The sequence below is a fragment of the Cyprinodon tularosa genome, unplaced genomic scaffold (genome assembly GCF_016077235.1).
Source record: "Cyprinodon tularosa strain WSP-4 unplaced genomic scaffold, ASM1607723v1 ctg660, whole genome shotgun sequence".
Lineage (NCBI taxonomy): Eukaryota > Metazoa > Chordata > Actinopteri > Cyprinodontiformes > Cyprinodontidae > Cyprinodon > Cyprinodon tularosa.
Window position 1 is genome coordinate 140,974 of NW_024039408.1, and position 27,088 is coordinate 168,061.

Consider the following 27,088-nt stretch of genomic DNA (forward strand, 5'->3'; position numbering starts at 1 on the left):
ATATATTTTTTTACACTTGGATTGATGCAACACCTACTATCTCTTTGTTCAAATACAGATTTATAAAAGATAAGGTGTAATTAAATGCTTAACAACAGTTAAATTACTGGTTATAACAGTTTCACCCATGATGACGTCCACTTACTTTTTAATTATCTCTTATGGGACTAAATTATAGAGGATCTCCAAACCTGCCTCATGATGTCATGAGAATTCAGAACTTGATTTTATAAGTGTACACATTAAGATGTTGAAACATTTAAGGTAAATAGAGAAAGAGATGTCAAAAAATAAATGGAAACATTGACGTCCTAATTGAATAGAAACTGAGGAGAGAAAGAAGAAATATAAAAAATCAGGTCTGTTTCCTTGTTATCTGGGTCTATATCCAAAAATATATAAGAAAAATTAGGAAAGAAGTGTTTCATTTAACTTTTAAGACTTTATTTAGGAAAAAAATTGTCTCAGAATAAAGCTACTTTTAACTTTTGATCGATAAACTTTGTTCTCTGCTTAATAATAAAAAAAACATTTTTTTTAGTCTCCCTGTGATTGTACAGATATGTTAAGTAAAACTCCCTGGAATCACAAAATAAACTCTTCTTGTTCTGTTAACTGCTCGTCTGCAAACCAGCTTCATGACGCTCTAACCTCAACATTTGAGTTATAGTACGTATGAGAGATGAAGCAAAAAAGCATAAACAAGCAAAATCAAATGTTATTTCTCTTTTCTTCCTTTTCTTTAGGGCATCTGAGTTAAGGAGACTGAAAGCAAATGAATGCCAACTTATTCATCATGCTGCTAAACAACTAGATAAAAAAAAAAATGAGTTAGAATAACATTTAATTTCCATTTAGGATCAGTTAATTATTTTTTATATTGAATTAAACATAATTTGTTTTTCTATAGGAAAATAAAAGCCATGTGACAAATTTGTAAAGATTTGAATGTAAACATAAAGACTTATAAAATGAAGTAAATCTTCCAAAAAAAACCTCATTTAGCTGTTTTAAAGAAGTAATACTTTTGTGCAAGTTATACCTGGGTTCTCTCCAGGTACTCCGGCTTCCTCCCACAGTCCAATTATTATTATTATTATTATTAACAGAGCCAAATAATTTGTCATTAGAAGAAAAAGAACATATTGAATAGTTATAATTCCAGCTGCATCCTTTTAGTCTGTAGGGGATTAGGGATTATATGATGCTTCATGTCAAGAACGATTACCCAATTCAGTTACCTTATTTAAAAAAAGATTATTTATTTAAATTTTCAATCGTTGCATCAGAAATTAGGTTGTTAGAACTGTTTTTTTGGAGGTGATTGGTAACTTAAAGTATTTTGATGTCATCTTAATTTCTTCCTAAATGAAGTCCTTCTAACTGTACTGAGCTGTTTTCAGTCAGTGTTGATGCAGTAAAACACCAGCAGGTGGCAGCACTGCAGCGTCAACACCGAAGCACCCTGCCGGAAATTAGGAGTAGAAGAAGAAATCAACTTAGGAAAAAAGGAGCTACAGTTATGGCCGCGTCAGATGATTAGCTAAGAGAAGAAAAAGAAAAACAGTAATTTTAGTGGAACTAAGCGTTGTTTTTTGTCGTAATGCATCTTGTTGTTTTGTTTACACTTTGAAGTTTCTCCAGTATCGCCGATAATGATAAAAATGAAGCTACCGATGAAAACTGGCGACGAGACGGCGGAGGACGGCTCTTTGGATCCATCCGAGAGGCTCCAGGTCCCCAGGGCGGCTTCCCCCCCCTCCGTCTATCAAAGGCTCCGGGAGCCGCCGCCCCGGGACCCCGCATCGAGTCTGGACAGGGAGACCGTGTTCGAGTGGTTCGGACACCACCTGAACCCCGCCAAGCGGGTGGAGTTCATGTGCGGGCTGCTGCATATGTGCCAGCCGCTGGAGCTCCGCTTCCTGGGATCATACCTGGAGGACCTGGCCAGGAAGGACTACCATGTTTTACGGGACTTTGAGGGCAGGGCGAACAACCCGGGCGATTTGGGGGTTCTAACGGACGTGACCGACCCGGTGGTCCGGTCCAAACTGATCGTGTGTCTGTCCCTCCTCGGTTCTGACAGGAGGGAATGTGCTGGAATACTGTCCAGGATCCTCAGCAGCGTGGACTTGTCCTTCAGGAGCTTCGGCTACCCCCTGTCCTCCTTCAGGGACCCGCAGCATCACCTCCACCCGTTCTACCCGCCCTGTCAGGACGGGTCCGTGTGTGAGCAGAACCGGGTCGAACCGGCCGGGGGGGCGCTGGAGCAGCTGGCGCTGCTCTACACGCTGGCCTCCCTGCACCCAGCCTTCCACTTCCACCAGCGGGAGGTGATCCGAGCTCAGCTGGGCAAGATCGAGCTCTGCTTGGAGGAGGAGAGGCGGCAGCAGCAGCTGAGGATGACCGCCCAGCCTACGGTAAGACACAGCTCTGATAGCCAGGCCTTCCCTGGAGCTGGAGCCCAGCAACAACCGCTAAAGTTAGGATGAGAATTGCATTTAAAAACACCGAAAACCCGAATATAAAACCCGCTAAAATAGAGAAAACACAGGCACCGAGTTCTGTTTTCACAAAGGAGCGTTAAGTTTCGTTTAAACGTCGTAGTTTAGCCTTAGGATTCGCTGTTTATACTGGCGGAGCTAATGAGGCTAACTGTTAGCTAACAGGTTAGCCAGCTGCTAGAAAGCAGCTAAAAGCAGCTCAAGCTGGACAGATGGTGCTGAGATATGGGAGGCCGGACGTGCCACAGTGCAAATGAATAATTGGAAAATAGAATATTGTTTTTTTTGAACAATCATATATTCCAGTGATATTTATGGAACAGAGGTTGTGCCATAATTGTTGCTAGCATAGAACATGTTTTGTAAATGAACATTTGAAAAACGAAACAAAAGAAATTATACATTTTAAAATAAATTTAAAAAATGGTTTTATATTTAAAGAGGTTTTGAGGTTAACTTTGATTTTTTTTTTTTTTTTTTTTCAAATTTTGTTGGAAGTTTTTTTTTGTTTTGTTTCTTTCATATTTTTTCCAAATGTAATAATAATAAAAAAATTTGTTTAAAAAATGTTATATTTATTTTGATTTGTCAGATTTTTTGTGTGTTCAATTAGACCTGGGTGATAAAACGAATTTTTATCATTACTATTCACTATGATAAACAGCGACAATTTTCCCCTCTTAGTAAAAAGTACAAACTTGGTTAAAAAAAAAAAAAAAGAAAGAAAACGTAATTCTGCCATTTTTACTGTGCTGAGGGTGGCTGGTATTTCCATTCCTCTTTAAGACATGACGGCATGTGTAAAATCACATTTCTCCACCGATCTAGTCTGAAGCGTAAACAAAGAAAATGGCGTGTGTAGCCTGTGAAGTAGTGGCTAACACACAGCCATAAACAAAACAATATCAGTTAATCCTATCAAATTTATTCCTGTATTTTGGAAATGTTTTGGTTTCCTCAAAGGATGTATCGCAAAAAAAAAAGCGCAAAATGCAAAGTTTACCTGAAAACTGTCATGTCTACCCAACGTAACTCATCGAACCTCCGCTGTGGCCCGATTGGTCGGTTTTCATTTTGATTTTGAGGGTAAGGATTTGTTTAGGGCGGGTGGAGATAATTTTGGCTGGTTTGGAGTCAGATCTGCGGTTTTTGAGTTAATCATTCATTTGAGCAAACCATGGATGAAACGCGTTATTTTACCCCAGAACCAGAGATCTGGTTAGAGAGGGGAGTTTTCCAGCAATGGATCCGAGGAGGAGCCCCCTTAAGCGGCTACAGTATGCTGAGTAAAGTGCCCCAAAGTGATGCTCCTAGAAGAAAGGTCCTCAGGAGATATGATTGGCAGGAGGCCTCTTCAGCGGTTAGAGTTAGTAGCAAAGCTTCCCTTTCTCCATCATTGATTAGCTAATGTCATCTGCCAGGGTGTTTACAACAGAGAACTGGTGTAATTATGCTAGTTTTAGCAACAGGTTAATCTGATGTAATAAGGGGAAAATATAAGAAGATTTACAGAAAATAGTAGGAAAGTGATGATGATTTTAGATGGATAGCACCATCTAAAAACGATGAAAGCAAGGCTCTCTGCAAATTTTGTCATATGAACTAACTGGACTAACACGCAATGGATGGACACCAGCACTGTTCGCTCTTGCCTGACAGTTATTGGGAAGATTTAATTCAACCAGGTACTGATCACAAATCACAATTATTACTTGAGAGTTAAACTTGAATGTTTTCATGACTTTTATATTTAATATAGAGTAATATGTTATGTGATTTGGTCAATAAATAAACGAAAAATAGTTGGATTTCCTGCTTCTCCCATGTAGGTAAGAGAGTTCTGGCAACAATGTTGACGCACTAAGCTTAAATAAGTAGAGTGGCATCACCTGGTCACTGCCATAGACACTGGTCAGCCGTGCTTAACTACTGGAAAAAATACAACAGATCTTTAATTCAATTCAAAAATACTTTATTAATCCCAAAAGAATATTAAATCTCCCATCATGCTCTCTGCTTCTACTTACTGTGAAGTAATTATGTTAAACAGTATGTTTAAGATGCATAAAATGTATATAAATAGTACAATGCATAAAATAAACACAAATGTAAAGAGGTCAGTATTTATAAACCTAAATCCTCTTCCACTTAACAGCCAGTATGTTAGTAGAAACTGGTATTTAAGTTGTTTTACTTTTCTTTAATCATGCAAACAAAACTTTAAAATCAATAAACGTTATATGTAAGCCAAATAAATATGACTGAACAGACTATATAAAATAAAAAATAATAAAAACTGTTATAGATCTGTCTGTATGTTGAATGGGCCGGACCTGTCTGGTCTTGAGTTCTCCGACTCAATGGCTCTGCAGATCACATTCTCTTCACTCCAGCATAAACACTAGCGCTTGATAGGGATGTCCAGATCTCGAGATCGGATCGGTCCGATCTTTTCTATTTACTGGTTATTGAAGCTCGGCTACTGAGGAGTCGTGTCGATCTTTGCCGAACGGCAACTTCCGTATAGTAGCTGCTAGTTACTGTTGGTGATGGCAGTGCAATCCAAACTAGGAATGCAGGATATAATCGGCCCCCTATCGGTATCGGCCTTAAAACTGAATATCGGACATCGGCCACCCCACCGATATTTAACCCGATATTTGATCAGCTTCTGAGTTTCTAAAGTCTGAAAAAAAAAAAACTACTTCTTCTTCTTCCTCAAAAACTTCTTTTTTACAGACTTAAAAACTTCTAAAGACGAGGGAAAAAATATTGATACATTAAAATATCCCAATATCTTCATATGCTGATATATTGCCATTTAAAAACACCATATCAATCTCTTTTACTAATGAAATATTGCTATATGTCATCGTTATGCTACGAAATCCCCCGAAAATTCACCAAACGTTGCCATATTTTTATATGTTGATATATTGACGCGGTATCGATCTATTTTACTAACAAAATCTCACAAGAATTTGCAAAATATCACGAGAGTTTGTAACAGAACGATGACATTTCACCAGATTTTGAAAGTAAAATAGATCGATACCGCGTTTTTAAAAATCAATTTGATATCAGCATATGAAAATATATTTGAGTATATTATTTTTCAAAGTGTCAGAAATGGATAACAAAACTGCTATTTTCAATGACTACTTATTTTTGTCCAGCTTTAACATCGGTATCGATATCGGTTATCGGCTACATGAGTTTTAAAATATCGGCATATCGGATATCGGCCAAAATCCCAATGTCGTGCATCCCTAATCCAAACCTCTGTGGATGTGCAAATCAAGCATGCCTGAAGTGTGGAAATATTTTACTCTCTACAGGTAAAACTGTCCTAAAGCTACCTGTAATGTCTGCAACATGGCAATTCCAAGAGAAAGTAGCAGCAGGGCTACATTTAACAACACAATTGATTTGTCATCGGAGGATAAAACATGATGTGTATGAAGCGCTTTGTAAAGCTGCAGATGGAAAGATTGCTAAAGCAAAGCAACAGACTCTGGTCTTTATGAGGAAAGAAATACTCCGTTAAAAACGATAGGGCAAAGACAATCATAGAAAGGTTGGTCGAATTTATTGATCTTGACAACCAATCCATCTCAGTCGTTAAGAATGTCACACTTAGACGTCCGCTGGAAGTTTTCGACCTGCGCTACGCTCTGCCATCGAGACGCCACATTAACGACAGTCATACCACAGCTGTACAGCAACGTTTAAGAAAAAATGCAAAGTCACTTGAATCTAAATGTTGTTGTTAGTTTCATTACTGATATTTGGAGCGCAGACGTTTGCCTGCTGATCCAGAAGCTTATATTTTAAAGCGTGCAGAACTCAGACAAGCCATATTGAACCAAGTCAGTGTTTTACTTTTTACCTTTGTCTGGAATATTAAATTCACCCTGATCTTTAATCCTTTTTAAGATTTAGATTTCATGGGATTATTATGGAATTATTAGTCTGATAAAAAGTGGAGTTACTTGGTCAAAATATATTTAAGTTTTATACATTTCATTACTAAAGGCAAAATATGGGATCAGGATTCGAAATCGGATCAGATTAGATCTGGAATAATAGAAATGTTGAAAAGTTCAGCCGATCAAGATAAATGTTTTCTCAGAGGAAACCCCTCTGAGAAAGATTACATTAATAAAATTACATCTACAAAACAAAAGTTTGGGGGGGGTGGGGGTGGTCTTCAAAGCATAAATGATAAATATTTGAAAAAAGGGGAAAAAGGTTTGCAAAATGAAAATAAAATCAGACAAAACTGTAATGGTAATCATAAGATTTTTATTAAAACGTCATTCAGGGTGTGGTCTCTAGATTTATTTAGTTTTTTCATACTTTGAATCAAAATTTTTTATTTTTTACATAAAATTTTCTTTGCTTGCAAAAATGAACATGAGCTGCAACGATCACCATTCTAGGTATTATAAGACAATAAATGCATAAAAACATTTGGTTTCATTTTTCTTAAAAGCACAACAGGTTCCACCAGATAGACGCCTTATTGTGGTTTAAGGTTGTGTTTACCGGGAAGCTCCTTTGGCTGAGATTTTAAATGTTGTTTTATGACTTAGTTACGTTTTTTATGCCATTTGATTCGCTTTAGTTTTAAACATGGAGCCGTTCACTTCTGTTAACAGGACATGGTTCAAAATACCATTTTCTTTTTTTTCAGGATCCATTTCAAAGAAACTTTTTGTCATTTTAGTCTTTTCCCAATCGTTCCGTCATGATTTTAACTTGTAATGACCCTAACTGTAGTTTGTAGAGTGAAAAGGTTGAAATTGTTTCATAGCATTTGCTCTAACTTGTTAGCCTGGGTGCCATTCCGAACTTAGTCCCGCCCACAAGGTTTGAGTTCGGGGAAGTTCGGTCTGGCTCTGCTCCATAGTAGCGCGAGTATTAAAGCCCTCTGTCAGGCGATCCAATCAAATTGTCAGGGCGGGCTTTATACGATGATGGACAGATGATCAAGAGTAACGTTATCAACCACGTGACCAAAGCGCGCTTGGGTGACAACAATAATGGCTGCCGCTGGAGAGTTGAGGTGAGTAGATTCTGCTATTAGGTCTGTTCTAGAAGATATCGACAGCAAATTAATTTTAAAAGAGGAACAGAGGAACGCGATCAAGTCTCATCTTCTTATTCTAGGCGTGCAACTGCACGCTTTGATTTTTGTTGACAACAACTATGCCTCGCTTAACATACGTCACGCACTCCGTTGCTCTTATTGGTTGTAGGTCTATCCAATTGAGTGCAGAGGCATTTTTTTTCCTGGTTCGTTCGAAACACGCCCCATAATCACAGCTCTATGGAGCAGCATCAGACTCATTCTGACTAGAATTGAGTAGGACTACGTCAGGCTACTAACTTGTGGCTTTATTTGAACAATTATTGAAGCAAATTCATTCCATACACCTCAGGGATCACATCATGAGCTTTCTGAAAACCATCTTACGTCCCCTGAGTTGAGATTTGCTCCTGTGTTTACGTCCATACGTGGTTCGAGCTGTAAACAATGTAAAGCAGGTGAAACTCAGATGTAACACCTGATAGATCTATATGTTGCTGACAGACAGATGAGGATCTGTGGACCCTGCAGCTGTCGCTCTGTAGCCTAACTGTCCAACGAGCTAACAGGTTTGTAATGTAGATCAAGAGGCTGATCCGTTTGGGTCGACCTCAGCTCTCCACCTTTTGTCCAAACCTTTTATTTGATCAGAGTGGATAAAGAATAAGTTTAGCTGCCAACTTTGTAATCATCAGCCTTTGTGTGGAGCAAATAGTTGGACACTGCCCACTGTTTCTAACGAGCACAATGTGACGGGTCGACACCATGAGGCTGATCTGATGTCTGATTTATCCCTGTAGAGACGATGTTGACTGATATAGGATGGATAGATTGAAGCTTTACACGAAACAGAGGTCAGATGGGGTCAAAAAATTGGTCACTGATGCAGTAAATGCACCATAAGATCCACATTTGGAGGAAGATAATAAAGTGGAGATCTGTTTAGGTGAAGAAGAAGCCTTTTTTTTAAGATGAAGACAGCTTGCTGCTTAGAGTGGGCCAGGAGTTGGCAACCTGTGGCTCTTTAGCGCCCCTTGTGGCTCCCTAGAACCTTGTCAGAAATTTATGAAAATGTATTTTTTGGTTTGTTTTAATATGGCGTGCAGAAGGTCAAACAAAATTGTTTTCCGATGCTGTAAATATTTTTATAGTAAATATATTTAAACAATAGTTCTAATGTCCCAGCTGAGGTGAAAGGCTAAAGTCACGATACATATTTTTAATGGCTTCCCATCACCCAGCTGAAACACCTCTATAGGATCAACTGTCCTTTCAAGTTGCTTTTTCTTTCATCTTTTTGTTCCTCTTTTTTTTTTTTTTTTTTTTGCAAACAATTACTCAGTGGAAACCTAGACATCGTAGAGCACTCAGTGAAATCAGCAAAGCTATGGTTTGATCGGTTCACGTAACGGAAAAGGGAATCAGATTTTAAATCTCTAATCTAGTTTTTCCCATAATTCTTCAACCCTTCTAGTGTTTGCGGCGATAAATAACATCTGCGCTATAGTGGAGTTTTATAGCTGCGCTGCTGCGATCTGCTAACATCGGGAATGTTTCTTTTTCCAGGAGCCGATGGCTCAGCAGGTGGACTACCTGGCCCCCTCGGTGCAGGACCATGGAGAGCTCCCAGCCTCCCATCCTCCCTGCCAGAGCCGCCGCTGCAGTCGCTGGGCGGCGCAAAGAGAAGGTGAATTTTATTTTATTGTTATTTTTTATGCTTAAAAGTGAGTTTCTCAATTTATTTATTTATTTTTTTGTTGTGTAACCTTGTAGCCGTGCATATCGAGGGGATCGTGCTCAGAGGGATCTCTAGGACAGGAGCGGAGAAGGAATACAGCTTTGATGTGAGTAACGGGTAACATCACTACTCTTTAACCCCAACCCTCATTAGCTGATGAGTCCTAAACCTTAGAAGCAGAATTAAACAGTCACATTAGTGTGTGGACTTTTATATGAAGTATTTGTCAGCTTTAAATTCACTGGAAGTCATTTCAGCTCTTTAATCTTCACTATCGGGTCACTCAGATTGTTAAGGCTGAAACAGCATCTGGTGTGTTTTATTCAGTGATTTACAGCTGAAGGACAGGACAGGTGTCTGGTTTCTCTGATGTTGGAATGTGATTTGCAGCACAGCTAAAAAAACATCTGGAAATTCAAAGAAAAAGAGTATATGGCAGTTCCATAGAAATAATATGTATTAGCAAAGAGAATTAAAACAATTTAAATAGAAGAAAATTAAATTGATAATTTTTTGTTTATTTTTTCTTATTACAAATAATTTAATGAATATATTTCAATATATTAAATCATATAGAAAAGCCAGAGGAAGGACTTTAGAACTGAGCTGATGTTCTCTACTTTCTTAGTTTTAGTGAGGATGCAGGCAGCAGCATTCTGGATCAGCTGCAGCTCTGATCCACTTTTTAGGCAGTTAGCTAAGGAAGCTTTGCGCCATCATCGTGTTGATTTCTTCTCTGTATTTACCCAGAGCTGCAATGGGTTTGAAAACTGGAACTTTTGATAAATCAAAATAAATGCTGCGGATCTTGTAGAAAATCTTTGTGATGTAAAAACTGCAGTTCATGTTAGAAAGGAGAACATTCAGTTTGTAAATGAGTAAACTTTGAGAAATATTCTGCAGTCAGAGTCTAATATATGCTGTTAATTAGCTCTACAGCTCAGCTTGTACTTCTGTCTTAGTTTGAACAAGACGTTTTTGTACTCAAACGCTTAAAAATTTAAAAATATGGAGTGATTCCCATGCAAAGTAATCAGGAAATCAAATTCAGGCTCACCCATTCATAATGAACAGTAGGATGATGCTGGAACAATGTTGCTGTGATTGACCTTCCCTTTTTCTCCATATCTCATCTGATATCCCTTTCAAAATAAAAGCCAATAGCCGCAGAAAAATAGAACATTCATTACGAGACGCTTCCATTAAAGTGCTGAAGTCCTAATTGAGGACGACGAGGCGTCTCTTCTCACAGCAGAGACATCAGGACCAGTTATCCTTAACTTAGACGTTTATTTATCTTTACAGAACCACAAGGAACTCTGAGGGATTTATAACCTTCAAGAAAATGTTGAAATTTTGTTTTGATTTCGTCTAAATTTGGCTGCATTCCAAACCCAAAAGACCTTTATTTACATCTTTCATCTTCTGTTGTTCCTTTAGTGTTTTAGAAATTACTCGTGCTTTTATTTTTAATAAAACAGACTCGATGCAGTTTAATGCTTGGCCTGGAGTCAGATATGATGTAGACCTTTTATCAGGTCTACATCATATCTACTTGTAGCCCAACGTTCAGACGGGGCCTTACGATCACACAGGATAAGAAGTTACCTTAAGTTCAGGAAAAGAAGCATGATTTTGTTATTTTTTTGGGGTCAGATGGACCCACAGAAGTTAGTTCAAAGCAGAAATTATTTTGAAAAACATAACTTTAGGATTTTAGAATCAGATATTTTCAAACAGCATTGATACTAAATGATCCACATCATCCACCCCTTCTGGGGTTAAGCCAGTGGGTATAAATCCTGTTGGTGATGCCAATATGAGTTTTTTGTTCTGGTTGTGATGTTTGGCTGCTATCTCAATCAACTTTATTGTCAACTACAGTTTACATGCAATCTGCTGGTTTTAGGTCAAGTGGTCGGACTCTTCCTCCAGCAGCGTGACCAAAACCCATCATGAACTGGAGAACTTCCTCCTTAAGGTGACAGAAACAATAATGTCTTCTCTGAGCTTGAAACATTTCTTTAAACCTGGCTGATGCAGATCGAGTCTCATTGATCCAAACTGATGCTGTTTTTTTCTTTTTTAGCTTCCAAAGGATCAGTGCACAGAGTCCTTTGAGAAAAGCATTCTGCGACTTCTGAGCCAGGGGGACCAGTATGAGAGCAGGGAGGTGGAGAAGAACCTCAGGTGATTTATGACACAGAATCGCCTCGCTTGGTTAGGTCATCAATAAATGGCGGACGCAGCTTTTTGTTGCATTTAGTGAATGTTTTTAATCCTTAAACCGGATTAGTTGAGTCAGAGGTTCTGCTTCAGGCCCTGAACTCAGGGAGCATCTGATGCTTCTTCATCACCGATTAGTCATCCAGACGCACTTTAGGAAAAACAGAATGTGTTAAATAGATGCAGGCCTATAGAGATATTCTTCATTGAATCAGAAAGCAAAGCATGCAGGAACATTTAGAGATCACCACTATCAGAGTTTAACTAACAGAAAAAAATGTATATTTTTTCATAAATTTTGTTACCTTTGCTATGGATTCATTCCCACATGATTTTTGCACATAATTCTGGTCAGTATAGATCTGTGTTTAAAAAGATTTTAAACCTTAAATTCAACAAATTCTTTAGATCAGTGTTTCCCAACCAGGGGTACTTTTACCCCTAGTGGTCAGCGAGTGCATTGCAAGGGGTACATGAAAATATTTAATTTTTTAGATAGTGAAATAAAATGGGGCGTGGATCTAATTGCTTTCTTAGGGCCCAGTTGAAATATTAATCAACCTTTTATCAACCAAAAAGTACGTTTTTCTTATATGTTTGAGTTCAGCTGTGACATCCAAACCAGGCAGAGGAACAGACTGGATGTAGTGATCAGCTGGTTTTCACTCCGACCTATCAGAGCTCCTCACAGCAGTTTAGGTGTTTGGATGAAAACAAAGTAAAACTAATTAAGTCAATCTGAGTATAATTTTTGTTCTGTATTTTGTTACCAATTCATCCAGTTTAAATGTGACTATAAGGGAGTTATTCAGAAGAGCTCCGGTTTTATTAATACAGGTTTATAATATGAGTTTATTTTGCATTTATTTTGATTGCCTACTAATTTCCGGGCACCATACTTATGTTTTTATTTTTAATTTGAGATGGAAAGAATAAAATGTCCAAGATTTAAATGCTTAAATTAAAATATTAATTAAAACAGTTTTTATTATATAATCAGTTATTGTGCGTTCCGTTTTTGGACGATCATCAATACTCATGGTTAAACAAAATAACCATAGGGCAAAAAAGAGTTTTAAAAGGTTGCGAAACGCTGCTTTCGATGACACACGTCTGTCAGGAATATTCAGTCAGACATTTAGTTACCAGATGAGGCGTCCAGAGAGCTCCGCCCTGCAGCGCTACAAAGCTGCTCATCCTGCGAGGTAGAAAAGGCTCGCAGGATGTTAGCTTCGATGCTGCAGTGTGACTGAGGGAGTTTGGTTTTTATTATCAGCTCCTCCTCTCTGACAGAGTCTCCTCCCCACAGCTTTCCTTTTCTATGAAGTGAAACTCTGGGGAAAGTGAAACCTATCGGCCGCCTCCTCACAGCTCTCTGGGATTAAAGGTTGCAGCCAATAAAACAGCATTTCAGGCCCAAACAAGAAAACTGGTTTCTGTTTCATTCAATACGAAATTAATAAATTAAGTTTTAAATGTTCTATCAAACATAGCAAAGTTTATATGAAATGAAATAAAACAGAATAAAAAAAAGGTGTTAATCTGTTTTGTAATTTAAGATTTATTCATTTATTCAAGCTATAATGTTTTATTTATTTTAATTGTTACTTTTTACAAGATTTAAATATTTTTGATTATAATACAATTATTTAAAAACGAATTATTTCACAATACAATGATTTCAGAAAATAGTTTTGATTTCAAGATAAAATGAATACAATTATTAATTATTTTGTTTTTATTCCAAAATATTTCAGAATTACTTCATTTTTTTCATTGTTTCACAATAATATGAATCATTTATTTATTTCAAGATATAATTGTTATCTCAAGGTTGTAGTAAACTGTAGTCAGCTGCTCATTTATAGCTTCATCTAGCTAGCTTAGCATTAGCCATTATGCTAAACTAGCTACTGTTTACATTTTTCACAACATTCTGTCCTCATTCCACCTTTCCACCGGTGTGTAAAGTTTAATTATGTTGGTTTTGACCCAAACCTCAACTGGACTTCTGCCGTTTTTACTGCAGTCTGAGAATAAACAGGTCGACTTTCTCTGCCTTTAGTTGTTCAGCGATAAATTAATTTGAAACTCTGAAAATCCACTGCTTCATTGGAATAAGAGAAAAATAAATATAAAACACAGGAATAAAAAAATACATAAAATGCTAAAAAAAAGTGTGCTAAAATAAAATCTCCATTATGTAATAAATACATGTTTTAAATAATATACAAAAATAAATATATAACTATAAACAACCCAAACGAGTAAATATTGAAGTAAATATATATTTAAACAAATTTGCTAAAGTATATTAAAAAAGAAATCTTTAATAACAGATGAAAGAATAAATCCTCAAGTAAATAACCAAATAAGATAAAAATCTACATAGATTTTTACTTCCTTTATTTGGTGGAATCTAGTATTTTTTTTATTGTTAATTTTTGATTAAATGCTTTGATTAGTTTCCTCCTGGGTTTGATCCCTTAAAGAGGCTGCAGAGCTTTATTTGAGCCTTTAGGTAAAGATTAGGAACATCGTCTAGTTTCTGTGAATTTAACCAGAAAAGCAAAAGCTCAGCTGTACTTAATAAGTAATAATAATACTTCTGATTGTTCTTTATACCATCTACAGTTTATTAATATCTTTTGGTGATTTATTTTGGACATTAAAGCCTTTATTGGTTCATCCTGAGCTGCACTGAAGAAGCTGTGTATCTGTTCCTCTGCAGGGAAAGGTTTCTGTCTGCTCCGCCTCTTTTCAGACAGACCAGGAAGGTCTGCAGCTTCTTCAACTGTGACTCCGCCCACTCCTCCAGACCCGCTTGCAGCAGATGTGAGTAGAAACTCAGGTTTTTACGTTAGTGATGGTTTGATTAAAAAGTGAGCTCAGAGTTCTGCTACACATTTCTCTCTTTTTCTGTACAAATTTTCTGTCTTTCACTTCTTTTTCTTTTCATTTAAGCCTTTTAATATTTTAGTTTACAATTCAGATACTAACTGCATTAACATCTGCTGCCAATTCCCCGTTAAGCTGATGTTGTCGTTTCACGCTGGATTCCTTTATTTCCAGGCAACTTGCAGCCTGGAAAGGCCTTCCAGCCAGACTGCTCTGACGCCTCCAGTCAGGAAGAAGGTGAGCGGATGAAAAATGAATTTCTCCTGGGGATGGGTTCTATTCCTGACAAAAAGCTGAGCTCCACGGCGGCTGGAGGAAAGGGGTTTATTTTGGGACGTCGTTTGGAAATCCTCTGTCTCAAATCCTCATGTTTCAAAGCTATATTTACTCTAGTTGATGCTGATCTCAGGTCAGCTCAGTCAGCGCCGGAGGTTTTGTCTTCCACTGGTGGAGCAGTTTTACCATGCAGAGCTTATTAATGCGCCGTATTCTGAATTTTTTTCTCGTTAGTCACAAATTAAGAGTTCATTTATTGATGGATAAAAGCTGGGTTTGATTACAGGAAGTGGAAAGAATAAAAAAGCCAAAGTGCTGGGAGGCATTTTTATTATTCCCTTAAAAAACATTAACCTTAGTTGGATTGTATGGAAGGAATTTACACTAGAATGATCTTTGATATAAACTAAATTCTCCAGCTTTGAAGCAGGGCCGCCACCAACCTGTAACTTTAGAGGTGGACCAACACCTGCGGAGGTTCCTGTCCGCCACTGAGCTCTGGAACCCCAGTGAAATGGATCAGAACCACTGATCATTGATGTGACAGTGAGGAGTGGATAATGTGATCGGTTGTGAATTTTGATCTAGTTTTTGTGGCTCTTTCCCCACAGAGGGGTACGTTCAAGGGCACAAGAAGAAACACGCATCTAAGAGTCCAAGTCAGCTGTGAGTACCACTGTCAGATCATCGCCGCAGCGTGGTGCACGTTTTACCGCGGCTCATGGTCGGTCATCTTTCTCTCCGCCAGGTCGTCGTGCACAAGAAGCCCCCAGGGGGACAGCTGGAGGGGAGGCCATGCAGCAGAGCTGAACGGACCCTCTGACAGAAGAAAGAAAGGTGGCCCACCGAGGAAGAGCCAGGAAGCAGAGCAGGTAGGAACACGTCCCGCTTCCTTCAGTCGTTTTAAATTCCTCACCGGAAAATGTATAAAGTGATTAGTGATGCTCCTCTGGAGCTCCACTTTGGGTTCTCCTTCTAACTCCTGTTCTTCCTCCAGCAGCTGGATCCCAACAGGAGAAACCAGCCTACCCCTAAAACCAAGAGCAGGTTTTTACCCGTAGAGAGGTAAGTTCTTTGAACACCAACCCACAAACAATAAACGACCCAGACTGTGACACGCTGCAGTTCTTATTAGTGAAAAGGCTGGTTAGAAATGCAGGGAACCACCAGGGGGCGCCCTTTGGAAGCCTAAACAGACCTCTACATGTCTGCTGATAAAAGTTCTGAGCAGGGATTGAATTTGAACGATTCTGGTTCCTTTCTCCTCCTGATTCTGATTACTTTAAGAAGAAAAGTCACTAAAGTAAAAAAAAAAAATTTAAATGAGCTCCGTCTGGATGAAGAAGTCTGAAAGTCTGGATTAATTTTATTTTTATGAACATTTGGGACAGACACCGAGGACCAGTGTAGGTATCAGATCTGCTCGGGGTCCTGCCCCTTCTTATGACATCATCATATGGTAACTCCACTCAGACAAACTGTATTGCACCAGTTTGTTTCTAATGGATCAAATCTCTTTTTGGGTCTCAACATATTACTACCTTTATTTGCTATTATTTAAAAATTTCATGGGAGATCTAAAGTAGGTAAAACTAGAAAACAGTCATTGTCAGTCTTAAAGGAAAGCACAGCGTACTAAGAGTGAGCTCTGCCATTTAACAAAGTGACAAAAAGTCTCAGCTCATTTTTATTCTCTTAATTAAGATTTGAGGCAGAGGAGGTCAAGTGGAGCATCTTAAAAATTACTTTCATAGAGATTTTAAATAAATAAAACACTTATTCTACTCGTCAAAGAACTGTTTTGTTGTTGTTGATGCAAATTTAAAAGTAGTGTAGCTTAATGTGGCTAACCGACCAAGCTAAAAGAGGCTAGCTTGTTAGCTACGATCAGGTAAAACCTCATCAGTCATTAGACATGCTAACACTACAGATGCTCCCTCGGCGCACTGACGCTGCATGATGTTATTATCGTTGTCTGGGCAACCGTTATGTTTTACATCATGTGGCAACGTTCAGCCAATCATGTAGCGTAAGGTCAGTGGCATGAAGCAGGAGCCGAGCAGATCAGGTAGCTACAGCGGTTCTAAACGTTCCAGTTCTCCTGGAACTAGTTAACATTTTTAATTTTTCAGTACTAATTCCAACGCTCCATACGTCAGAGGTAAGAAAAAGCTGCAGAATACCAATGGACAGCAGTCTGTCTCATTGCCTGCACGTTCATGATGGAATGAAATAGGGCTGCAACAACGAATCGATAAAATCGATAAAAATCGACTTTTAAAAGCGTTGGCAACGAATTTCATCATCGATTAGTTGTGTCGCGCGATTATTGCGTCATCCGCCGCGCCGTCATCACTGCCTCTTGACTGAAAGAGGAAGAAAAAAAAATATGGCAGAGCGAGTCAGCGCCGCAGGTGCAGTGTTGCCAACTCCGCGACTTTTCAGACCCCTCCAGCGAATGTTTTTCAAAAAAGCGACTAGCGACAAATCTGGCGACTTTTTTCGGTGTCACTGGCGGCTTTTGGAGACTCTTACGTGAAAGCATGCATGTTCCTACTCTGCCGTGGGGCGCCTCCCCCACCCCAACCGCGTTTTCCCGCAGGAGTCCCTCTCATTCAGAGCCTCAGCGTCCAGACTGCAAATGAAGCGCGCATGCACCGGGATTGACGGCGCAAATTGATCACAATAATTAAAATAGCCTGCGCTTTGTAAAGCGAAAAAAGTGATAACATGCAACTTTTTTCAAAAGAAATTAACATGGCACGGAACCACCATGTTTGTTTGGTTTTAAAGTGGGGAAACGTAAGTTAGTTTCTCAGGTAGCTCATCTGATGCTTTTCTTACCGTGTTAGTAGGTTACAGACAGTGATAAGGTTGGCTACTTATTTTACTTTTAATTTCATTTGAATTAGCTTAAGCAGCGTTTATATTTACTTTATAAATAAATTAACTTGCAAATTATGAGGGCAAGACTTTTAAAGTTTAAATCTTCTGGCAAAGATAAAGTAAAGATGATCCTGCAATTTATAGAAGTAAAGCAGAATAAAATCCAGCAAGATCAGTAATATGTCAATTAATTATCTGCCACATTCCCATGTAAATATCTGTCTTTGGAGGATGTGTTTTTTACCACCCCTAGTTCTCTCATTTTTATTCCAAATACAATTTATAATTTGAATCACAGGGCTATTTTTATCTCTATGGTTCAGTATTTTCTCAAGTAGCAACTTTAACTGCTATACTTTCCTGTCTTAAAAGGCAGAACTCTTCTAGTCTAAAAAAACTCATTTGTTGAAATGGGGGGGCCTATTGTTTGAACCCCTTAGGGGCTTTTAAAAACAAAAATGTCTTTTTTTGCGCTTTATGAAACAAAGTACCCTATATTTTGTGGATGTACAGCTACATTTCTCATGTAAGTTTGCGTAGTTTTAACACAAACATTTATTTTTCATATTGCACCAGTACAGTTAATGAGCAACCTGTACTTGTGTGCTTGTTTGTTCTGTCTATAATGTTTATTTTGGAATAAAGAGGTTAATATAAAAAATATTTTTTGTCCGATTCATCGATTAATCGAAAAAATAATCGTCCGATTCATCGATTTTTAAAATAATCGTTAGTTGCAGCCCTAGAATGAAAACCACTTCAACCTAATTCTGCCACACTTGGTGTTCGTCAAGAAAACTTTATTCATTGTTTATTTTAATTTATTTCACATCTGTTTCATTTGATTAAACCCACTAACTAAACAACAGACTTATGGATCTGATCTTTCCTCTGTCCAAAAAAGCACAACATACCTACTTCCATTCAGTCTACACTGACTATGTGTAACAAACAGGAAAAAGACGACTTTTCCTAAGAAAATCAGCAACGCAGATCAGATGTTGATCCTCATTTGCTTATAAATACAAACACACATTTAAACATAAATGCGGCTTAAATTAAAGATGTATGTTTTCTCATGATATCCACATGAAATGGGTCGAGCCATTTATCTCTAATTCTTTATTAGACCCGTAGATGTCTGCAAAGAGACATAAAACACAACAAGTTCTGAAAACACCATAAATAACTGTCCTTTATGTTAGTACACTTATATGAATAATTACCATATTTCTTTTTGATAAACTTACAACGCATTGAGTTGGACCATTCCTCTGAAGCGTGTCGATGCTGCCCCCAGCTGGTGTAGATAAGAACTGCTTGTTCCGAAGGTGGTGATTAATGTGAGAGCAACCAATCACCAGGTATCACTATTTTATCCAGACAGATCTCTGGCGAAAAAAGTCATTTAAAATATCATGATCCTTCCTGTTAAAGATTGAATGAAGAATCAGGAGGAATGGAATAGTTGAAATTCAAACAATTTGATTGAAAACGAATGAATTACGATGCGTTTTAGAGATGTAGGTGGCGCTGCCATGTGGACAATAAAACCTCTGGTAAATCCTAGCATTTAAGATGATACATGGATGCGTTCAGCAGTTATTACCGGAGTTTATGTGACCAGCTTCCAACACTGTTCCCTCTACTGCTATCTTCCGTTAATGTTTGGTTTGATTGTTTGTAGCAGTTTTGTTTTAGTTTGAATTCACTCCATGTGATATTTTTCATAATTTTTATTCTTGTAAGAAGAAGTGATATCTGCCTCAAAAACTGACATACAGTTTAGACTTATGTCCAAAACGGCATCAGGCTTACAATAAAACCTGTATCAGCAGATCTTTGCTGCCTATTAGAGTAAAGTGTCAGTGAGGGTTGCTTAAACAGGCCAAATGACCAAAAGTGACGTCATTATGCAGAGTTTTAAGGTAAGTCCTCTAAAGGATCTTCACTGTGAGTTAAAACAAAGACTACAGGGGCCTTTTTATTTTTATCCAGCGTTTTATTGTCATTACACTGTAAGAAGTACAGAGCCCTCTCTGCATTTAATCCATCCCCTTGGGGAGCAGTGGGCAGCCATTGTGCTGTGCCCGGGGAGCAGTGTGGGGTTAAAGGTCTTGCTCAGGGAGCCAGAGTGGCAGTCTGTGGGAGTGGGGCTAGAATCAGAACCTTAAGATTCCAAGCTCTACGCCCTTACCACTAGGCCGCCCCCAAAGCAGGTATTTGCATGAAGGGTGTTGCCTATTGAGCTAGCCTGCCGCTGACAAACGAGCTAGCCAGGACTAGAATCTAGAGTCTCCTGATCCGTAGTCAGATTCGTTATCATCACGCCATTAGCCCAACCTGAAAACGTCTTGCTCAGGGACCCAGAGTTCAGGCTGTGGGGATCAAACCAGGTACCTGCTACCTTCTCAGAACACAGGCGCTCTGCTCTAATCACTAGGCCAACACTCCCGTTATAACAATCTTCTTTTTAGCCGGATTATCTGGTCCAAAATTTATGGACCTCCCAATCCGCCCTTATGGTGACATCTTCTTTCCCTCATTTCTACCTGCAGGGACAAGGGGACTATAAAGGGTGACGGACCTGCCTTCGTGACAAACGGCGGCTTTCTTCCAGCCTTGTCCCCGCAGAGGAAAGGTAAGAACTGAAAGGCGACCACCTGGGTTAATTTGAGCAACGGGTTTTAAGAAGTTCTGTCCCTAAATGCTGAGGAGGTTTCTGCTCCGTCAGTCACTCCCTGATGTCTTACAGCTGGAGCTTCACATCCCGACGTGTTCGGGGAAACCTCGTCTGAAAGCTGCAGCTCTCCTTCCAGCCCTCAGTACCGAAGACGCCAGAGTCTGGAAAGCGACAACGACAACAACAAAGGTAAGGCGGAGCCTCACACCAGCAGGTCCACCTGTGGCTCTGTGATGTTTTCCTGACCGTCCGTCTCTCTCAGACACAGACAGCCACTCTGATGACGGCGGTAAAGGCGCGGCTCCTGATCTGTTCTACACGCGGCAGAGCGATGCGGTCGCCATGGGAGATGGCGCCTCGGTGCTTCCTATGTCTTCCAGCAGTCACAAGCCTCGGGTGGAGCCCCCCCTCCCAGAAGCCGGCGCGGAGTTCCCCCCGCTGCCCTACATGCCCTCTCTGGGCTGCCTGCTCCCGAATGGGGCCGCCGATCCTGACGGCAAGCCGCTGATGATGCCGATGGCCGTCCAGGGCCCCGGGATGGTGGGGGACGCAGAGAAGAGGGAGGTGCTGACGACGTTCGGGGCCCCGCCTCTGGCCCTCCAGCCGCTAGTCCAGAGGTTTAGGACGGCGCTGTCCCATAACCAGGGCGCTGCAGACGGACCCCCCGGTGCTGATTCTGCCGCCCTCTCTCACCAGGCCCCTCTAAGAGCTCTGGGCTCCATGTCCCCGGGGCCCTCCCCATACTCTTCCCCCCCGCTGCCCCCACAGGATCCAGGCCTGCCTCACATAGAGGCCCCCCACTCCAAGCTGCACGCCCTTAGCTTACCATCTCCCTACGCCCTGGCCCCTGTTCCTCCCTCTGTCCTGCCCCCTCTGGGGGCCCCTGTGGCCCCTGGAGTGGCTCCATCTCCTGCGCCAACAGTTGTCCCCTCCAACTCCCCCGTGCCTCCCCCAAGCCTCAGCCCGGCGCTCAGCTACAGCGTGACGCAGACGGACTCGCCGTCGTACAGCAGCCCCAGTGCTTCCTGTGGAAGTGCTTCTGTTGCCCCTGGCAACCCAAACCCCGTTCAGCAAACCCAGCAGCAGCAGATGCCCCCTCAGCAGCAAACGCCGCCACCCGTGGGATGTGGGACCTGTGGTTGCCATAACAACTGCGGCAGCCGCGTAGGAAGCTCCACCGCCTGTCAGCCCACCTTCTACTACCCCCACCAGATGGCAGCAGCGGTAGCTCGCCAGATGTTCGGCGTCCCTCAGTCCCTCCTCTACCTCACCCAGGCTCAGGCTCCTCCCCAGGCCAACGGACCCCCCACCCTCCCCCCGTTCTTCCCCACAGGTCCGCCCCCCGTACACCCTTCCCCCTACCTTCACCCTCACAGCCAGGCCGAGGCGCCGTCTCACATGATGGCCGCCGCCAACTACGGCCTCCAGCAACAGATGGCGCAGGCCGGTTCCTTCTCCCAGCGCCTCTACCAGCACGTGTACCCAGGTCACCTGGGGATGCCGCCCGCCACCCTGGGAGTGGGCGGGATCAACAAGAAGAACGGCTCGGTGTCTTGCTACAACTGCGGCGTGAACGGACACTTCGCTCAGGACTGCAACCAGTCCACCATGGACGCCACACAGCAAGGTAAGGAAGCCTGGAAGGAAGAACGTCTTTGCAACAATAATGGAATTCCATAAAAGAAAATTAAAAACAAGGAACTGGACTTTCTTTCCAAGTTTGAAGACGTTTCGCTCCCCATCCAGGAAACTTTTTCAATTTAAAATTTTAGAGATAAGAGTTGAGTTTGAGGTTTTATCCAGCAGCCCAACAAAGCCTTGTTTTTATTTTGAAAACATGCAAATTAAAACAGACGAAAGGCTCCACCCCATTGGAATGGGGGTCGTTTGGCTTCTTCCTGCAATGCCTCATACCCATATAAGGCGACATTCAAACCGCAGCCTGAAGTGACCCAAATCCGATTTTTTTGGCCCATATGCGACCTGGATCTGATCTTTTAATGGCAGTCTGAACAACTCGGATCCAATTTTTTCCAACGCAATCAAGGCCACTTGGCTCTGTGGTCCTGAATCCGATCAAATCTGATCTTTTCAAATGCGACCTGTGTCTGAACATCCAGGTCGCATTCATCCGACCTGAACGTCATTAATACCCGACAAAGGTCACTATTCTGCTTCTTGCTACGCAGAAGTGGCAAGAAAAACAACAACCATAGCAGACGATGATGCGGAGAGCAGTATTTATGTTTAACCATCTTGAAAAGATTGTGTTTTTAAGGTAGGGAAAGATCGCCAGATGCACTCCAGCTCTACCATCCATGTTTACTTCCTTAAACACAGAGTACGCTGGCCTGTGACGTCATTCCGTCCTCTACTGCGCATGTGGGGCACTTAGGTTGTATGAATGCAGTTCACACAGGAGATCACATATGAGGCGCATATATTTGGAAATATGAACAAAAATCAGAATTTAACATCAAGGCCTGCAGCGTGACGTAGCCTAAGTGTCTGAAAGGTCGGTCGTTAAAGGGAATTGTTGTCCTGGCTGAATAAATGAGGTCCTCCGCTCTCCTGTTCAGGAGCTGGGGCTGCGATGATGGCGGGAAGTCATTAACTCAATAGCTGCATTGTAGGTTTTTGAAAGCTGGAACCTCCGTCTGTTTCTATTTGCATGTTTTCAAAACAAAAACAAGGCTTTGATGGGCTACTGTATAAAACCTTGAACTCAATGCTATTCCTGACATTTTTAATTGAAAAAGCTTCCTGGATGGGAAGCAAAACGTCTTCAAACTTGGAAACAAATCCAGTGGATTATTTTTAATTTTCTTTATTTGGAATGACTTTGACCTGGATGACTGAGAACCTTCACCACAACAATAATGGAACTAAATAGCCTCCATACATCCAGATGTTTATTATCAGTATTTGAAAGGTTCCCAGGGCGGGCAGGTGGAGCAGTGGTTAGCACCACAACCCATAGCTGGAGGCCTTAGTCAGGTGCAGGCGACCCAGGTTCGAATCCCACCTGTGGTCCTTTGCTGCGTGTCTTTCCCCGTCTCTCACCCCCCCCTTTCCTGTCAGCCTACTGTTGAAAACAAGCCACTAGTGCCGTTAAAAACTAAAAAAAAAAGTAGTATTTGAAAGGCTTCAGTTTATTTTTATAGCACTAATTCACAACACAAGTCATCTCAAGGCACTTTACATTTCAACCAGATCATACGAGTTCAACCAGATCATCTATGGAGAGATATTTGTGCCATCGGTTTGAACGCGCATGAACCAATCCGAGCGCTCAGTGAGACAACATGCGCGCGCGTAAATATCTTAAATTAACTCAAATAAACTTCAGTAAAACAGTTATAAGATCATTGCCTCATCCATCTCTTTTACCTGCTATTGACATGGATTTAAATTTGCTGTTTAAAAGAAAAATTAGGATATTTCAGATTTAAGTATGGTTCAACAATATATAGATAAAAAAAATATTATATATTTTATAGTACTATCTTCTGTCCATCAAATGGTTAGGAGTGTTGACCAAATAACTGCAGGAGTTGTTTGATTTTCCTGATTGTATTTTTATTTTTTTTTCCCATTTAACTGGATGTAGTATTTGCAACCAATGCTTTCATTGGTTGATGCGCGCGCATGTGTTGTCTCACTCCGCGCTCGGATTGGTTCCTGCGCGCTCAAACCGATGGCACTAATATCTCTCCATAATCATCCACTCTCCCCCTCTTCCGTTTCCTTTTTCCTCCCATAACGGACGGATTGTATCTGTGTCTGCAGGTGGCTTCAGGCTAAAATACGCAGCGTCCAACATTTCAGAAGCACTTGACAATGCTGACTGAAGAAGAGGAAGGACGATGGTGATGGTGCTGATGTCATCATGATGTGACGGGCCTCTGTTGGTCCCAGGTACAGCAGCGCGTCCAAGCGCCTCTGCACCACCTGCCAAGGGCTCGGCGGACCAAGCCTCAGCAGACGTGCCTGACAGATCTGTTGTTCCCATGGAAACGACGCGCAGTCTCCCACAGTCATGTGACCCCCTCCCCCCCTCTTCAGTTCCTTTGGACATTTTTGCACTGAGGGTTGGAAATTAAATTATTACTTAATAGGAAGATTTTAAGGATTTTTTTTTTTTTTACTGAGAAATAAGACTTGAGTCTCTGCTTAATTGTTCTGATCCACTTATTTCTTAAGGAGTCTATTTATGTTTTTATTTTCTTCGCTTGACTTTTAATTGTTTGGATGAATTGTACAGCTGTTTTCACTAACCGGCAAAGAGTCCCGTAGAACAGAAGGAGGGTTTATCTTGAAGTTCTCTGCACAGTTTTGAATGTAAACCTTTGAATTTAGGAATCTGTATATTTAAGGATTTATTTTCATGGATATATTAATCGGCTGCGGTGCAGAATTTCAGGCGAGGAGACCGTCGCTTCTGAGACGTTTCACCGTTTTAAAATAAGGAATATCCGAATCGTTTGATTCAGAGAGAGAATTTTTCACAGCAGGTTCTTTACTTTGCCTCTGATCCACACAGATTAACTGTTGGTATTTGCTTTTAGTATATAAAAGTAATCCTTTTTTTTATATATTAGTTGATATTTTAGATAGAATGAGATGTCTGTTTTAAAATCACACTAGAAAAAAAAAAAAAAACTTGATTTCCTGCCCAATTATTCAGACATCACGTTTTTAACCTTTGGTTATTTAAACTGAAGCTCGATGTGTCAGAAAAATAATTTTTTTTTTTAATATCTGGCATTTAAAGATCAACAACTTGAAAAAGATAATTGTGTATTAATCCCGACAAGACGTAGAAAGCCACGAATGTATTTGCTGTGTTTGAACAAAAGTAGAACTGGTTCAGCCCCTTTTCTCAACCTAAAGCTCCAGTTGGCTGCTTGTTATATATTTCAACCTTTATTATCAGTTTGTTTTTACAGTAAAATAAATCAAAAGCTGCCTTCTACTGAAACCAGCTCACTGAGAGAAAACCAGACTGTAAAAACTGACCTTTACGTCTCCTTCTGTCAATAAAGGTTTCTATTTGACTCCTACATACATGACATCAGATGTTTCATCTGAGAGAATGCAAGTTTACAAAAAACAAGTTACAAAGTTAAAACTGACCAATTAAATATATCAGTCTAAAAATTCATAAGTACAGAAACAAATTCCAAATTTACTAGAACAAAATGTATTAAAGAGTGAATCGCATTTCCTTGAACGATTCGCAATTTTATATGAACTGCAAATTTGTAAGAAAAAATAAAAATATTTAAAATTCTTATAACGAATTTAGTAGAACAAATTGCTAATTTATTAGCATGCATTTAACATAAAAGAAAATCGCAACTCTACGAACAATAAATGTAATTGAAAGAATTACAAATTCATAAAGAATTTGCGAAAATTTTATTATATGACCGAATATAATTTGAGAAAAGGTCACAAATGTATTACAATCGATCAAAAATTGTAATGGAGAAAATCTCCAACCCGGATGATGCTGTTACACTTCTGACCACTAGGAGGCCGTAGCGGTCCTGAACATTGTTCCCAACCGGATATTAGTTGATCGTACGCAAAACTGTGTGTTTAAATATTTAAAACAGAGATAAGAAAACTATCAATGGATCAGTTTTAGTCTTTTTCTCGTTTAATGCTGGTTGATTAAGCTGCTTTACTGCCACCAGCTGGTCAGGAGTGTAACAGCTTCATATTTACCTTACAAAGCTGTCGCCGCTAAACTCGTGTTCTCCCAGATGAAACAAAAACCTTAAATCCTTTTGTTTAATGACTTACATTTGGAAATTCAGACATCTATGCGTCCTTTTAATGTTATCTTTCCCCGTATTTTAGCCTGTGGTTGAATTTTTTTTCTCATGTAAACCTTGTTAACTGACACTTGATGATATTTTGTTGATAAACTTGAAAATCTTTAATTTGAAGCAACGGCATCAGCGGTGGTTCTGTGGGACGCCAGGAACAGCGTTCAGCGATCAAACGTGAGCTTTTTAAAGTGTTACCAGAGATGACGGAGAAACGGCTGATGGACAGAAACTTGACTGTAACCGTAAATCAGCCTGCACTGATTCCAACCCTGTTCTCTGGGAGGAAGGTTCTAGAAGATCTGAGCGTTCTGGTCACTTCCTTCCTTTGCTGTTTTAGACTTTTTGCCTTTTTTTTTTAAACCACCTGGATTCTGGTGGAGACAGAAAGGCGCCGTATCGCCCCAGAGAGGACGTCACAGTGCATCTGTCCCTGATATGAAAGTCTCCACATTTATTTGGTCTCACAAGCCCCCCCACCTGCTGCTTGTATTTTTTTTGTTGTTTTCTGTGTTTGTCAGCCTACAGTCACTGCAGCTGATCTATGCATTCGCTCACACCTGTTATTCCTAAATGTGACCAGCAGGAGATCCTGGTGGAAAAACGCCGCCGGTCCAGAACCGATAGATCAGACTGCCGGTGTGGATGAAGGAGGAAGTCCAGCGTACATGCCGAGGCAGCGCCAAACAACCCGAGTATTGTTCCACTGACCCATTTGAACAATGCTGTACTGTAAATCTGCTAAGGGAGCTCCGTCTGCTGCTGCCCTCAGCCATTATGTTTACTGTACTTTGATATTAATGTACTGGAAAGGTCAAAATATATTTCTAGAGTGGAATTTGGATTTTATGCAAACTGATCTTTTTTTCTTTAATTATAAGCAATAAATAAAAAAAAAGGTTGTCCTGAATTCCTAATGATTGAAATCATTCGATGCAATAAACCACA

The 27,088-nt window shown here is 40.2% G+C and overlaps 1 protein-coding gene across 1 annotated transcript; it reads left to right on the forward strand.

Annotated features, from left to right (window-relative positions):
* The first annotated feature begins 1,479 nt into the window (after window positions 1–1,479).
* Window positions 1,480–24,959, forward strand: zcchc2 (zinc finger, CCHC domain containing 2). Its single transcript, XM_038309472.1, has 14 exons — window positions 1,480–2,420; window positions 9,163–9,283; window positions 9,370–9,440; window positions 11,244–11,315; window positions 11,424–11,524; window positions 14,292–14,395; window positions 14,633–14,695; window positions 15,346–15,400; window positions 15,483–15,606; window positions 15,732–15,799; window positions 20,179–20,261; window positions 20,376–20,492; window positions 20,566–21,930; window positions 24,093–24,959. Exons 1-14 carry the CDS (start codon window positions 1,656–1,658, stop codon window positions 24,152–24,154), a joined length of 3,171 nt encoding a protein of 1,056 aa, XP_038165400.1. The 5' UTR covers window positions 1,480–1,655; the 3' UTR covers window positions 24,155–24,959.
* Window positions 24,960–27,088: the final 2,129 nt, after the last annotated feature.

Bases quoted from the DNA above. Each gene is read 5' to 3' on its own strand.
- zcchc2 (XM_038309472.1), top strand. From the start codon at position 1,656: ATGATAAAAATGAAGCTACCGATGAAAACTGGCGACGAGACGGCGGAG. The intron at 9,441-11,243 runs GTGAGTAACGGG...TGCTGGTTTTAG, and splicing joins AGAAGGAATACAGCTTTGAT to GTCAAGTGGTCGGACTCTTC. The intron at 14,696-15,345 runs GTGAGCGGATGA...CTTTCCCCACAG, and splicing joins CGCCTCCAGTCAGGAAGAAG to AGGGGTACGTTCAAGGGCAC.